This window comes from Nylanderia fulva, unplaced genomic scaffold, assembly GCF_048542155.1.
Source record: "Nylanderia fulva isolate GAGA-0341 unplaced genomic scaffold, ASM4854215v1 Scaffold20, whole genome shotgun sequence".
NCBI classification, from domain to species: Eukaryota; Metazoa; Arthropoda; class Insecta; order Hymenoptera; family Formicidae; genus Nylanderia; species Nylanderia fulva.
Genome location: NW_028190264.1, coordinates 231,878 through 248,135, shown reverse-complemented (window position 1 = coordinate 248,135; position 16,258 = coordinate 231,878). Strand labels below are relative to the sequence as shown.

General features: G+C 38.4%; 2 protein-coding genes across 2 annotated transcripts; both read right to left on the bottom strand.

Moving 5' to 3' along the window:
- Positions 1-303: 303 nt before the first annotated feature.
- Positions 304-2,807, bottom strand: Cpsf73 (cleavage and polyadenylation specificity factor 73). Its single transcript, XM_085482358.1, has one exon. It carries the CDS (start codon positions 2,645-2,647, stop codon positions 587-589), a length of 2,061 nt encoding a protein of 686 aa, XP_085338484.1. The 5' UTR covers positions 2,648-2,807; the 3' UTR covers positions 304-586.
- Positions 2,808-3,805: 998 nt separating this feature from the next.
- On the bottom strand, positions 3,806-16,210 carry LOC114944216 (uncharacterized). Its single transcript, XM_029320020.2, has 2 exons — positions 13,172-16,210; positions 3,806-11,612 (listed from the first exon to the last, which is right to left on the bottom strand). Exons 1-2 carry the CDS (start codon positions 16,022-16,024, stop codon positions 9,921-9,923), a joined length of 4,545 nt encoding a protein of 1,514 aa, XP_029175853.2. The 5' UTR covers positions 16,025-16,210; the 3' UTR covers positions 3,806-9,920.
- Between the last annotated feature and the right edge of the window lie 48 nt (positions 16,211-16,258).

Here is a 16,258-nt window from a genome sequence, read left to right as displayed (position 1 = left end):
TAAGGAAGAATGTATGTATTTAGTGGGCGCGAAATAAGTGATACCTTATATATTTATATATATATATATATATATATAAATTAATTTATATACATATATATATATATATATATATAATTTATATAATATATATATAATTCATATATTTCTTTCTCTCTCTCTCTCTCACATATGGAAAATAAATATGAAAGTTATAATCAGTTTTTAAAATTAGAGAAAAATAAAAATATTTTAAAATATATTTTTATACTTGGCATATATATTCAAATAAATATAAACCAGAAAGAAATGAAACAAGTAATGTAAAATAATATATGAATATAAAATTCAATTTATTAAACATAATGATGCATTGTATGAAACATTACAGCAATCTTATTAATGCAAAATAAAATTATTATCATTAATGCATGATAATTTTAAGATTTGTATTTTGTATGAGATGTGTGAAATATGAATTAAAATTATATGTGTTTTACGAAAGCAAAGTATCAATATTATTTATAAACAATAAATATGTATCTTTAATGATGTAAAATAATTTTGATATGAAAATGAATGTTACATCTTAATATCCATTTGTACACTAGATCACATCACAAGGCGGCGCTAACGACTGATGCAGTTTCGTTACCGCGGTTTGCACTATCTGCTGCAGAGTCTCATCCTCCTTGCTAGTCACCTCCAGGTTCAGCAGATCTATATGAGCCTTCTTCCCATCCACCGTGACATAGAGCTTCTCACCCTTGAATATCTTGGGCACGGAGTCCTCGCCGAACATCTCCTGCAGCATCTCTATGAGGCACTCTTTGAAGTGCATCCGGTCCATTTTCGTTGGTGCAGGCAGGATCTTCGGCGACTGGTCCATTATCTCAGCCTGCAGGATCGCAGTCAGAACGGAGTCCGCGTACATATCATTGACCGGAGTAGCCACCCACTCCATCATGACGAGCTTGCCGTCGATTGTGACGTCGACGTTCTTGAACACCCTCAGTTTCTTGTCGTCAACCACCTCCAGGCTGCCTGCTATCTGCGTCAGCAGATGCTTCAGGACAGGCAAAGATGCAGCAAAGTAGACACTCTGCCGCTGTACAACTTGGCTCATACTCATGTCCGTGTACTTGGACAAGTCACAAGGCGCGAGCATGTGATAATTGAAGTTCCTCTTCACTAGCACGCCCGACAGCTTCTGTCCAGGCCTGGGAGTCTCCATCGCCAGAGTTCCCATCACTTTGGCGGTCTTCTCACCTCTGAAATACAGCTCCACCGCCACCGTATTTCGAGGATTGTGTATCTCCATGCTGGTACTGGGATCGTCCTCGTACTCCCGTTGCAAGGCAGCCTTCAGTCGACCCATCTCGTTCTGTTCCCCGTGCACCAGCACCACGTGGGGCGGCTTCAGGGTGCGTATGAACTCAGACGTTTGCTGATAGTCTGTGTGCGCAGAGAAGGATATGTAGTCCACGGACATCTTCAGGGGCAGCTTCTGTCCGGACATGGTTGTGATCTCCTCAGGCTCCGACAGAATAGTCTTGGCCAGGGTACCCTCTACGCAGTAGCCCGCTATGATGACGCCGTTCTTCGCGTCCGTGCACCAGGACTCGAACAGCTCCCTGGACAGGCCGCTCTGCATCATACCAGGAGAAGCCATGACCACGCAGGGTCCAATATCCTCGAAGTGGTCTATCCCCTTCAAATTCGAGATGTGTTTGAAGACAAAAGGATTATTGATGGCGATTTGCCGCCTGATCTTGTCGTTCATGGCGTTGACGTAAGTCTGGTAGACTGCCATGCACTTCTTCGCCAAGGAGGAGGCATAGTAGATGGGTATCTCATGGAGTTCCGAATGCTGGCTCCAATACTCATCCAGAATGAGCAGAAGCTCCTGCGCTCTGCCCAGCGCAAACACTGGGATCAGACATCTGCCACCTCGGTTGACAATCTCATGCACCAGATTGGTGAATCTGCCCTCTCTGTCCTCCCTCTTCTCGTGGATGTGCGTGCCATAGGTGGACTCTGTAATAAGAACGTCAGGATGAATGTTTGGGATCTCCGCTGCCATCAAATGTCTATCCTCTTGACGACTGAAGTCTCCAGTGTAGAGGATCTTCACCCCAGCGATCTCTATCATGAACATAGCTGCACCCAGGACGTGTCCGGCGTTGTAGGCCCAGAACTTGATGCCGAAGACATCCTTCTCCTCGTGGAAGTTGATCGTCTCGATTTTGTCCATGCTGGTCTCCAGGTCAGACTCGGTGTACAACATCTGCTCCGTGGCGATGTTGCTCACCTTGATGTAATCCGAGAGCAGCCAGCGGTAGATGGCCTTGGTGGCGTGGGTCATGAAGCAGCGGCCCTTGAAGCTCGTCTTCTGGAGGAACCAGGGCAACGCTCCGCAGTGGTCCAGGTGAAAGTGGGAGATCAGCAGCAGGTCGATCTCGTCGGCTTCGACCAGGTCGACGAACGGCAGGGCGTCCATACCGGAGAGACCCGGGTGGATCCCGCAGTCCAGCATGATCTTCTTGCCCTTAAATTCCAGCATGATGCAGGACCTGCCGACCTCCTGGCCGGCACCCAGAGGACGAATCGATAGCAAGTCGCTCTCCTCGGCCGGCACCTGGGTGTCGCTCTTCCTTTTGCTTGACATTTTTTAACTGCTCGAGAAATGTTGGATTTTTACTCGGAATTGGAGGAAATCTCGCTAAATAACGCGCCAATTATTTTCAGATTACATACTGTATATGACGTATGTATGTATACACTTTCATTGCACGTGCTTTGAACCTCCCGAGTGACCAATCGGTCGAAAAAAAATCTTAGGGATTTTTGTCGTTCGATGTTCCCTTCGTTCTAGGAACCTTTTTTTTTTGACGTTTAAATTTGATAAAATGGAGGGAAATTCAAAAAATTATATATTCCGAAATTTTGGAATAACAGATTTAATCAATATTTATTTTATATTAATATTAATATTTAAAATTAATTTATATTAATAGTATTCTAATCTGTTAAATAATTTTTATACTGTGAAACTTTTCTTTTTAGCTGCGCTTCAATATGGGTAAAATTAATGAATTTATCTCTAAAATTAAATTTTTAATTTTCAACACCGTAAAAAATTTTATCTGTCAGAATTTATATTTTTTAGAAAACAACATTTAACTCAAACTAAACTAAGAATAAATGTAAATGTGTTATAAGTTCAGTTTTTGTTAAATTATTTTTAATTTTATAAAAATTATATGCAAGTTGAAACTTCCTTTTGCATAAAAACTTGATTAATTCGAGAAAAAATGTCAAGTTTCTTATTACATTTTTTATTGTTTTTTCCTTTTCTTCTTCGAGTTTTTATTTTTGGATATAATAAAATAATTTTTGAATGTATTTCTTGTACTTTTATATAAATTTAATTTATTAAATAATTTTTTATATGATCAGACTCCTTTTCAGATGCATATTTAGTTCTGATGAAATAGTTGAATCACAAAAAATATGCAGGTTTATCTCTAAAAAAAAAAAAAATTAAATTTTCAATTTTAAGAGTATTAAAAATACTTCATATCTTCCACAATTAATATTTTTTATTTTTTAGAAAAAAATTTAAATCATTAAACAAAGATCACATAATGAATGTAAATGTGTTTTATAATATAAATTCAGTTTGTTTAATTATTTTTCAGTTTTATAAATTATATGCAAGTCAAGTCTTTGCATATATATATATATACATATATTTAACATTACAAATATGGATTAATGGTGTATGAACAAAAATGAAAAAAGGGGGACTTATTTAAAAACGTACCTCAATACATAAATTTTATTAAGGTATACATATGTTGATTTATTGTTTTTTTTTCTTTTAATGATAATATTACCCTATCTTTTCTTTTATCTGCTTATAGCGTAGATTCGAGTTTCGTTATGATACTCAATTGCCAAATCTCAATTCATTGGCTCTATTATAAAATAGAACTGATGTACATATTTACATTATTTACAACGACATTCATTACGAATATACGTATAATATGAATCGTTCAACTAAAACAATTGCACATTTGGACGTCGATGTTGGTTACAGGTGGGCTCTTCTCAAGCTACCTCGAAATTCCATCACATATCAATTTTTTTTCATTATTTAAACGAATTTATTGATGTGAAATTGAGGAGATTGTGAACTTGCAATTGCTACTTATTATAATGATACATTAATTTTATAATAGCAAGTGTATATATGATGAATCATATATTTGATTAATATTACAAATAAATGAAAAATCATCTATCAGTGAAATTATATCAATACATTTCAATATATTGTTTATAGTTTATTACGGAAAATAATTTAACCCTTTGTGCTTGAATATTGCCTGTAATAGGAATACTATATATGTGCAAAGATTACAATATTATAAAAAGACACACACGTCACTGGGAGCTGCAAATGTGGTATTTTAGGGATAGATCTCTTTTTGCAGAATATGACGTAGATTTTCACTCGACTTTAGTTAAACTAATCGATATTAACTATTACAGTCTACTTTGTATCGAACAAATAATTAATTGCATCCATAAAAAATTTAAATTGTTCAGAAACTTTCTTGCCTTTTATTATTCAGTAAATTGTAAACGTCAATTATAACTTGAAAACAATTTTTTTGCAAAAAAAGCGATCAACGTCAAAGTCTCTCCCTAAAATATTCACGCTTACTAAAACACCCTATAGTAGTACATATTATTGCAAAGAATTTAATTTAGTCTTGGATATTCTAATAATTTTCTGTCATTTTATATCCCTATCAAATATGCAATTATATAATTGCAAAAAACGTCACATTTATATAAGTTATACAAACTTTTCCATATAAAGTTATACATATATACACAATATTAAATCTCCCGTTCTATATATTAAATATGAATTTCACAATTCCATTATGAAACCTCGAAAATTGAATTCGTTTATTATCAACCACACTTACTTTCATTTTTACTTCCACACTGCACTCGAATACATATTGTAACGATAATATATATTTTAATGATTTGCGAGTATTCACAACGTCCTTTCTTTCTTATTTTATTACCACATTCATATTCGCACTTGTTTTCAGTATGTGTAATTGTTTTTTTATCAGGGTGCTTGATAGTCTATATTTTCTAAAGCTAGCTAAATTACTTCTGTCAAAATTTAATATGCTTTACAACACTTTTTTGTATTTTTTCTTCGATTACCTTTCCTATATATTAATCGCCAACAAGTTGTAAGTTTAGCTGAGCAATGAATTTTATGAGTTTAATGGATTTTAGGAATAACACAAAACGAAAACATACTTGCACATTTTTGCTACACGAAATACCTGATAATGTTGGATGACAAGCACATCGAGTACAAAGGGTTAATATGTATAATTTAAGAGAAATTCCAATCATAGCATATATAATATGCTTTCATTTTTGCACACCATATTCAAATTTTCAGATTGTTATCGAAATATCTATAAAATCTGCATTTCTTAATCGCTTTATTAATCACTCCTCGCTTCATTTAAAATTAATTGGAACTCATTTTAACACATGTAATTTGATTAATATCAAATCAATCAATTTTATATATATATAAACTAACACATTATTTCAGACAATTCTATGTCCTTTTTTTAATATTGCTCTCTTACATCAAAATAACGAAAAAAAGAGAATGAATAAATGATTCGTTAAATATTTCTGTTTTCAGATTATGATTCAAATTATTCTTGAATTCATAAGTATCTGCTTAATTTTTAACAATGTCATATATCTATACTATAAGAGACATTAATCCGATTTTTTCACAAACAGCATGATTTTTGATACATGTGAATGAATATCAGAAGAAAGCAAATTCAAAATCCTCGGTTTTGATACTCTTTATATTATATGCAACAAACTTTCTCTAGAATTTACGTGTTTTAAAAGTAATAATAGCAGCACAATTAATAGATTAATATCAGTTTTATAGTATAAAGCTTAATATGATCTCATATTAATGCGGAATTTGTTTAATTAAGCAAAATTTATTATTTTATAGAGCTTTAATTTTGAACAAAACTTGGCAAAATGGTTCTTTAATATTCCTTAAAAGATTGAATCCATGATTCTTTTTTGAATTTACATCCTTCTATTTCTCAAGTTACAATATTGATAACACTGATATGCAACTAAAACTGAGAAGTGTAACTATTTTGATTTGTATTAGAGAGCAATATATATGACGAACCAACACCGATCAGTCTTGGAATTATAGTAATCGATAAAAAATACGGCCTTATACACATATTGCAAAATATATAAATATAGAAGAATAACAACTAAAAAAGATACGTAACTATTATGTGATAGTCGATAGTCATAATATTAATTCATAGGCCCTTACATAGAAAATTGAACGCAAGAACTCTCTCTCTCTCTCTCTCTCTTGCACACCTTTACATAAAACAGATATTGTAAAAAAAAAAAAAAAAAAAAAAAACATTCTTTACCATCGACATGTAAAAGTGCTGCGTATCTTTGTAAGTATTAATTGGATTAATTAGCTTTATATAATAATTATACTATTAGTTGGCAAACGTGTTCCTTCATTGCGCAGAGTTTTTCCTTCGCAAGAACTATTCAAGAATTTTTTGTGACATATATTATAATAGTTTATCTTTATTAAAAATTTGTTATTAGCTTAGGATAATGAAAGTCTCAAGTCACTGGACCTACACAGCATGCAAATGTTCAACATAGCACGTAACGTAATAAAATCCCAACCCTGTATAATCAAGATTGCTTGATAATACGAATATGTATCATAAACAACAATTTCTGTTTAATCCTTAGATACCTTTATGGGATTGTTTTTTAAGGAAAAAAAAAGAAATAAAAAAATCGATTTATAATAAACGTAAAATTTGTTTGAAATTTAATATGTAAATTTAAATATACAAATTTTATTTTAATATAAAATTTAAAGAACAAAACTTCAAATCATCCTATATAAATTGTTAATTCTGAAATCTATTATCATCTATTAATTTTCAATTAAAATAACAAATAAGTAAAACAATTGTGCAATATGTAACACACACATGGCCGATAACAGAAATAATGTACAAAATGCATACATGTTTTTCAGTTTCGAAAATGTATATAAAATAACGGAATTGTGTTGCTTCAAGAATATCTTGCATGATACATGTGTTATGTTCAATTACTTGGATATCTAAGGATTAAAGATGCTTTCCATCGCAAACTAAATCATATAATAAAGTAATTTAATCATCATACACATTATCATGCACATATCAAATAATATAGCGATGAATTTCTTAAAAATAAAGATATCTCGCAGTCAATAACAAAAAACTGATGATATATAACAGTATTTCAATAATAATAAAAAAAAGAAAAAGAAAACTTTAGATATAATAAAAATTACTTATCTAGAATCAAACTACACGGATGACAGTGTTAATAACGCCTCCGATTTTTATTCTATGCGTATGGCAATGCTTAAAGTGTGTTACTGTAAGACACTTTCGGATATATAAAAAAGACGACGGGCAAAATCAATACAACAAATAAAAATTAATAAAGATAGTCATTTTCCTTATTGAAAGAATGTTATATATACACGCTAAGATGGCAATGGTGAGATTATTGTTGAATCTGAAGCATCGAATTTTTCATATATAATATATGTCCATACATATTTTTAAACACATATTGTATTATTAAAAATATATAAAGAGCAATAAAAAAACTTTTGTCTAAAAAGTATAACGTAAATTATAATTATAAATTATTCGTGTATTTTAATTTTGTTTTTTATACCATTAAATATAATGGTAACATTTTCATCCATTTAAATATTGATTAACAATGCTAAAATTATCTTAAGAGTTAAAACAAGTATTAATATAATTAATACAATTAATAATAAATTTGTTCCAATTATTTAATTATTGTAATTTATTCTCATAACTTTCTTTCACTAAAAATTGAGAACACATCTCAAAATTAAATTCCTAAATAATATTAACTCTACATATAATATTCAATAAATTGCTATCTTTATATTCCTACTAATTTATTATCTTTTTTTTATTCATCCGAGTGTCTTATTTTCAATTTTTTTTAAATTTGGCATTTCAAATTTTCAACTTTTAAATTCTTATTTTCTTAGTGCTTTTCTTCGATAAAAAAATTAAATAGGCAAACCATAATACAAATAATTAAAGAATTGGAACAATATCTCTTTCGCGGATAAATCACTTTCTCAAAATTCTTATTACTCTTTAGGTAGATAAAAGTATTAACGTACTTGGCGATTCAAAAAACATAAAATATTATATATATATGATTTATATTACACTTTTTAGGCAGAAATCAGTTCATTCTTATCCATCATCCTTTACGCAGTTTTAATAATAATATTTAAAAATGTGTACCGAAAATATGTATACACAAACGCAAAAATGAAATCTAATAATGACGAGCTAATCAAAAGTAATATATTTAGAACAAATTTAATTAAATTACATTACAAAATCAAACGTTTCGAATATAACAAATAATATAATCACAAAGTCGATAATTATTAGGTCATCATAAAAACGCAAAAGCTACAAGAAATATAAAATACATAATTGCGAACGATAAGACGTTTGAGAGCGAATGTGAGCAACAAGAAGCCATGGATTTCAAATATATTCCGTAATATAATGAAGAACCCGCAGTAAATCCCGTTCATATCAAACTCCTTCTTCGTTGGTAAGCGAGAAATTGTACGTTTGAATAAGACAGAGTTAAATTGTGGCCAAGATGCTTTCCTGTCATACTATTATAAAAGGCATTATATTTTAGATGGAATAAAAGTGAAGAAGACCAAGTATGGTTCGAAACGTTTGATTTTGTAATGTAATTTAATTAAATTTTTGTTCTAAATATATTACTTTTAATTAGCTCGTCATTGTGGCCTTTTATTAGATTTGATTTTTGCGTTTGTGCAACATACGAGCATATTAAGAAATTAAATTTAACTATCTTTTATTTATTTTAATTCTTGTATTTAATGCATAGCATGTATACACTTATACACAAAATATAACTCGACGCTTCAGCTTCAATTCATTTAAAGCCCCTGGCTTTTCGCTGACCATGTTAGAATCGTGACGTCAGCAGCGCGAAAATACACTAAAAAATCTTCGAAATCTTTTTCCATTTAAAAATGAAAAAAGATTCTAAGAATTTTCAGCGTACGCTTCCTCCTCTCTGACGTCACAATCTGACATGGCAAGAAGCCGGAAGCTTGAATCTCTGATCCATTGCCGTCGGCGCGGTATGTAAACGCGGTACAATCGCACACATATCCGTTATACTATGTCCCTCCGTGTGTGTGTCACGCGAACACTATATAGTGCTCGTACCTCGAGCACGTGATAAAATTGATCGACGATCATACGACGGTCGTCCGTCGATCAGCGCTAAACAATCTTAACTAAAGTCTTTAGAGTCCCGCGTAATTGTAGCTAGTAATTTAGAAAAAGGATAGCGAGGGATCTCGCTGGCGAAGACTGTCCCCCGGTGTGTCGAATCACATCAGCCGAGCGCCGGGTCCGAGGGTGTCTCGAACCGGATTCGATGCTGAGCGTCACGCTGTGAAACCTCGATGAGCTTAAGAGTTAACATTACATACTTGTGGAGTGTCCGCAGCAGCGTCGAAGAAACCGAGACACTGAGAGATCTCCGATATATCCGGTTAAAGCGTAAAAATATAATCATCCCTTGGTCTGTGAACTTTCGCGCATAAGTACAGCACGAGACGAGAAAAAAAGAAGAAAAAAAAACAAAAAAAAGACGCGTCCATAGCATATAAGATCCTCCTTGCGCACTTAATTCTCGGTATTTACAGGCTCGCGCGCGTGATGGATTCGCACGTGCTTGTTGTGATTGGACTTGGTGCCGCTGGACTTGCCGCAGATGTGACACGTGTAGGGTCTCGCGCCCGAGTGCACCCGCAGATGCTCCTTGAGATAGTAGGAACGGTGGAAGGTCTTGTTGCAGACGTCGCACGTGTACGCCTTGTTCTCCTCGTGCTCCTTCACGTGCCGCAGACAGTTGTACTTGCGGATGAACTGGGCGCCGCAGTAGTTGCACGTGTAGGGCCGTACATTCCGATGGGAGTTCATGTGCGCGGTGTAGTCGCTGTGACGGTAGAAGGCCGCGCTGCACTGGTTGCACTTGAACGGCTTGGTGCTGCGCGCCGCGTGGGTCCACTTGTGCAGCTGCAGGTTCCACTTGGTGCTGAACGCCTTCGAGCAGACCTGGCACTCGTACGGTCGCTCGCCGTTGTGCACGCGCATGTGCACCGCCAGCGAGGATCGCAGGTAGATGCACTTGCAGATGGGACACTCGACGTTCTCGCTCTCCCGCTGAGCGTCCGGCACGAATCGGCGATTGTGAGCGCGACGCATGTGTCGGGTCAGACTGGCCATGTGGATGAACCGCTCGTTGCAGTAGGTGCACGCCTTCGGTTTCTCGTCGTGAGTCTCCTTGTGCCAGGCGAGCTTTTTCTTCGTGTGAAACACCTCGCCGCAGTGGCATATGTAGTCCTTCAGCTTCTTCTTGATGTTCAGGTGGTGCCGGTTCTTGTGCTGGGTCAGATTCGAGTACCTGCGAAACGTCTCGTTGCACAGGCTGCACTTGACCGGCGCGTTGCCGGTGTGGCCGTTCGTATGCTCGTCCAGCTTCTGCTTGGTGAGGAACGCCTTGTCGCAGACGGTGCACGGGAACGGCTTGATACCCAGGTGCCGCTTCATGTGCAGCTTGAAATTCTGCTTCCGATAAAAGTACTTACCGCACTGCCCGCACTCCAGGGGATGGATTTTGAGGTGGGCGTTGAACAGCAACACCGATGGAAACTCCTCGTTGCAGATCTGACACTTGGCGTTCTCGCGGATGCGCTTCACCTCGGCCAGATGCATACGCCGATGGTGTATCTGCAGGGACTTCTCGCTGCCGAAACGTTGGCTGCAGATCGCGCAGGTCACCTCGATGCTCGACGGTATCACCAGGTTCTCGCCAATCTTCTGATCGGCCTCGGCCTTGGTCAGACCCAGCTCCGAGCCGGGCTGCGTCGGCGGTGGCTGCAGCTGGTGCAGAAGCGGCTGCTGATGATGCTGCTGGTACATCTGCTGCATGTGCTGCAGCCCGGCCGGCACGAATATATCCTCGAACACGTTCACGCGATTGTCTAGCAGCTTGATATCCTTGATCTCCGGCAGCTCCAGCTGGTCTCTGCTGCCGCTGGCCACCGCATCCTTGTGCACCGTTGTACTGTGAACCCGACGCTCCTTCGGGCAGTCGAACACCTCGTTACAGTGGGAGCACTTAAACGTCCGTTTGGTCGGGGTCTTCCGGTCTCGATCCAGGAACAGACTCGAGGTGAAGTGGGTCGCCAGGGATCTGCTGTCCAACAAGGGTCCGCTGATCTCGTTGTCGGATCCCTCCGATTCCTCCCAACTTTCACGCGCCAGGAGATCATAAGAGGTGGACATGCGGGAAGATTCCTGGCCCATGTACATCTATGAAAGGAAAAATGTGTTATAAGAATTTTTATGATTTTTGTAATAAATTGTGTGATAACAAATTGTATCTTTATCTACATTATTATATTGGATTTATCACTCTAATTAGTATATTAATAATCTATTAAATTCTTTTACGATTAACTTAATAATATAATAAAAGATAATTTCATTTAAAAATTGATGAAATTATCTAGTTATATATCCATCGCGTATATATTACTTTTCTAAAAAATATAATTATACATTAATATTATTTTAAACAATAATTAAATATGTATAATAAAACATTAAAGTCTAAATTTTATAATAACTATGACAGAACGATAAACAACAACAATAATAATAATAATAACAATAATAATAATAATAATAATAATAATTTCGTAATATTTTCACGATAATTTTAAATTATAATGTAACAAGATCATTTTCATATAATTTTCTTAAAAATAATCTCATAGTTCTGCACATTTTAGTAACTATTTGTTTATTACGAGAGAGTCAAGACTCCTCCCTTTAGTATACTGAGAATATTTATATTTGTATTTTGTATTTCCATATTAGAGTCTCTTTTCAATCTATTATTTAAATAATATAATTTCCTTTTATACATTACGTTTCTTAATTGTATGTACATTTATTACATTAGAAAAATTTGCGAACTAATTATACACGCAAAATAATCAAACAAATTTATGTAATCTCTCTTTTCGCAGAAATGGTTGCAAGTGTACCGAATATTTTATCATATATTGTTCATTACATATAAATATAACAATTATATATAATTATAAATAATTTATCTAATTATATATAATAATAATATATATAATAATAAAATATAATAATTATATATATAATATTATATATATATTATATATATAATATATATATAATATTATATATATATTATATATATAATATTATATATATATATGTATAATATTATATATAATAAGTATACATAATAATAAATATATTAATCATATATACATATTAATTATAATATACAGGGTGTCCGGTAACTAACGGACCAATAATTAAGGGCGGATTCTCTGGCCAATTTGAAGACGATTTTTCCTTAGCAAAAATGTTGAGAAGTCAATAATTTTCGAGTTATAAGCGATTGAAAAAAATGGGTTTTTTGAAAACTAAACGTTTTGGAGTTAAAAGTCTAACATAATTACATTCTTCAGTTAATTTCAGGTAGAATTTACTATAATAAAATTTTAATTTGAGACTTAGTCATAAAAATACCTAATGACAAATATTGGAAAGTTGTAAAAAATGATGATCTTTTTCGACATTTTCGCTGAGGAAAAATCGTTCCCAAATTGACCAAAGAATCCATTTGTGATCATTAGTCCGTTAATTACCGGACACCCTGTATACATATAATAATTATATATAAATATATATAAATAACAATATAAATAACAATATAAATAATTAATAAAAATCATTATATAAATAATTACGTAAACATCATGCATTTAAAGAATCTGTAGCATATATGCAATGATTTGGGGAAAATAATAAAAGAAATGACAAACCTGCCACGCGGACGGCTCGGTGCATCCGTTGCTCTCCTGCTCGGACAATTCGCCCCTAGGCGGCATAGTCTCGTCGGCACGCATATTGATGCTCTTGACCTCCTCGTCGATGCCTATCGCGCCCTCGCTACTCGCCATGGATTGCTGGCTGGTCGCGCTCACCGCTTTCTGGGACGAATCGCTTATAAATGTACTAGGAACTAATATTTGTAGTCCGTCGAACTCAAAGACGTTCATCGGTCCGGCGTGAGCGTCCTCGTTTATGTTGAGCAGTTCCATCGGTTGCTTCGGCATCAACGTAGACTTGGCGGCGGAGGAGTGAAAGCCCTTCGATTCCTGGCCGATCGCGCTGGTCGTCGGGTCGATCGACTCGGACAGGTTCAGGAGATTCTGCGGCGTCTTCGCGGAGTACGACGAGCCTTCGTGCATCAAGACCGATGGCTGCGAGTGCATCACAGGGAATGAACTGACGTGCTCGGTTATCACCGATTGCTGATACGTGTAACTATTATTTATGCTATTACTACTACTGCTACTACTGCTGCTGCTGCTGATGCTGCTGCTGCTGCTACTGATGCTGCTGTTGCTGCTCGACGATTCCTGAACCTTGTCGACTTTGTCGTGCAGGTTCTCCTCCCGATGATCGTCAGTCTTAATTGTCTTCTCCTCGACTTGCGAGCAGTCGATCGGGTCCTTCTCTGCAATGTTATCTACAAGATTATTATCTACACCGTTGCTGTCCTCGTCGTGACTCACGCTGTCACTGTCCACGTGGTGAAACGAGTGCATGGACGTGGGCGAGCACGGCTTGCTGAGATCCGTCCGGACTCTTAACACGGATATACCGCTGATGGTGGAGAGCGGAGTGTGCGATCTCACGCCGCAGTCCGCGAAAGGCGTATGGGGACTCGGGATCTCCTCGATCTCCATGTCCGCCTCGTCGAAGTTGTCCTCCTCGTCCAACTTCTCGTCCTCGTCGAGCTCGTCGTCGTCATCATCCTCCTCCTCGTCCTCGTCCTGCATCGCCGGCCCGTCCTCGTAGCCGGGAGGACGGTTGTGATACTGGTTGAGATTTTCGCAGGATCCCAGCTCCGACCGCGCGCTGAAACGACGCCCCGTGCTCCTGCGGCACTTCCTCGCGGTCACCGGAGACGGGGGCGCTGAAAAACTATGCTTATACTTGTACATGTGCAAACTTCTCTCCAGTCTCTGCAATCCGTCGTCCAATTTCGGGCACTCGGACGCGTTGTACGAGAAATAACAGGGTTGCTCCAGCGTTCTCAGTTCGTTATTATCCGCGTAATCGTTCGGGCACCACGTGTTGTGATCCTCCTGCATGTCGGGCAATATGTGGTCCTTCTCGCGGGGGCCTAGAATCGTCACCACGGTGTCGTGAATCACGGTCTCCTGCCTGTCGGGTTTCTCCCTCGTGTCCACCAGTCTCTCCCGTTCGTCGGACAGAGCCTCGTCCTTCTCGAGCGAGGCCCTGTTCAGCTCCGTCTCCATTATGGTGATCAGATTCTCCAGCTTCTCCACCGAATTCAGTTCAGGCTGAATGGAATCCTTCAACGCGTCTATCGCCACCGGGTCCCGCGGTGATAAAACGTTACTGCTGACGATACTGTTGCGACTTCCCGGCCTCTCCTCGCTCAGCATTTCCGCCTCGACGTCGCACGCCATCGAATCCACGTCATTCGTTGCGTTGGTCTTCCTATTGGATAAACTCACGTAGCCATCGGGCACGATTCCCTGCTGCGCAAACTGCTGGGTCTCAGCTTGCTCGTACGTCACAGTCGAGATGTTTGTACTCGATGGCTCCTCCGTGTCCTCCATGTCCGGCAGCACGCTCTCCACTTTGTCGTCGTCGGTGCTGTTCATGGCGCAGGCGATCGTGATGGATCTAGGAATAGCGTTGTAGCCGTGCTGCACCGTAGTTTCACCAGACGACGAGGCACTCTGCAGCTGCTGTCCTCTGTGATCGATGGGCAGCGCGTTGTCGTCGTTGGTCTCCTCCTGTCTGACGGACGCCTCCTCGTTCTCCAACGCAGGCGAGGCGGCCGGTAGATTAACGTCCGACATGACTTGCCCGGATTCTCCCTCGGTGTCCGGCAAAATCTCAGGCAGGATCTGCTTCGGCTCGGGACTATTTACAGGAATTGCCAGCGCGGTCCTGACACTGCTCTCTCCGGCCATGGTGACCACTGGCCGGATCCTCGTCGCGCCCGGGATAGCTGCAACCGGTGAGATCATTTGGACGGTGGGTATCTGCTGCTGTTGGTACATACCGTAGGGATTGTACAGCATCTGCATCATCTGATTCGCCTGGGGCGGCGCCATCGCGTACTGCGGTATCATCATGGTCCCGTTGTTCACGAATTGCTGATAGCTGAACGAGGTAAACTGCGGCGGCATCATGGTACTTATGGGCGGACATTCGAAGATGGGTCCTATGGGATACGGCGAGTGTGCTGAGATGTGCGGGGAGTTCTGCGAGACATGGGGCGAAGTCTGCGGAGTCTGAATAGAGGTAGGAGCCTGCGGCGAGGCCTGCGGAGCCTGCAGCGACACCGGTAACGAGCCGGTTGACGCCTGGGGCGAAGCCGCAGCTTGTTGCTGCTGCTGTTGCTGCTGCGAATGATGCTGATACTGTTGCTGCGGATGTTGCTGATACTGTTGCTGCTGCTGATGCGACTGAATGTACGAGGTGCTGGCCTTGATGAGAGCTTCTATAACCTGCTCCTTGGGATGGGTGTCCAGATGCTTCTGCAGACTGATACCCTCGCGCAGATACAAGGTACACACCGGACAGGCCACGGCCCCGAGCGGGGCTCCCGCAGCGTTGTTCAGCTCCATGGTTAGCCTACAACAAGTGTCGTTGTTTTTCTTTCCACTCTTACTAGTAAATTATAAAAAGAACAGCGCCTTAGCGCGCCAGAAGAAAAGACGTTCTATGCAAGGTCGACGTGCCGACGCAAGGAACGGCTGTCCCGTGCGTTGGCATCCGCCTCTCGGACCGTAATCTCGTAACGTGTTCCGTTCCGCGCCTCCTCCTCCTCCTCCTCTTCCACCACCTCCACCTCCACCACC

Bases quoted from the DNA above. Each gene is read 5' to 3' on its own strand.
- LOC114944216 (XM_029320020.2), bottom strand. From the start codon at position 16,024: ATGGAGCTGAACAACGCTGCGGGAGCCCCGCTCGGGGCCGTGGCCTGT. The intron at 11,613-13,171 runs GTTTGTCATTTC...TTCCTTTCATAG, and splicing joins CCGAGCCGTCCGCGTGGCAG to ATGTACATGGGCCAGGAATC.
- Cpsf73 (XM_085482358.1), bottom strand. From the start codon at position 2,647: ATGTCAAGCAAAAGGAAGAGCGACACCCAGGTGCCGGCCGAGGAGAGC.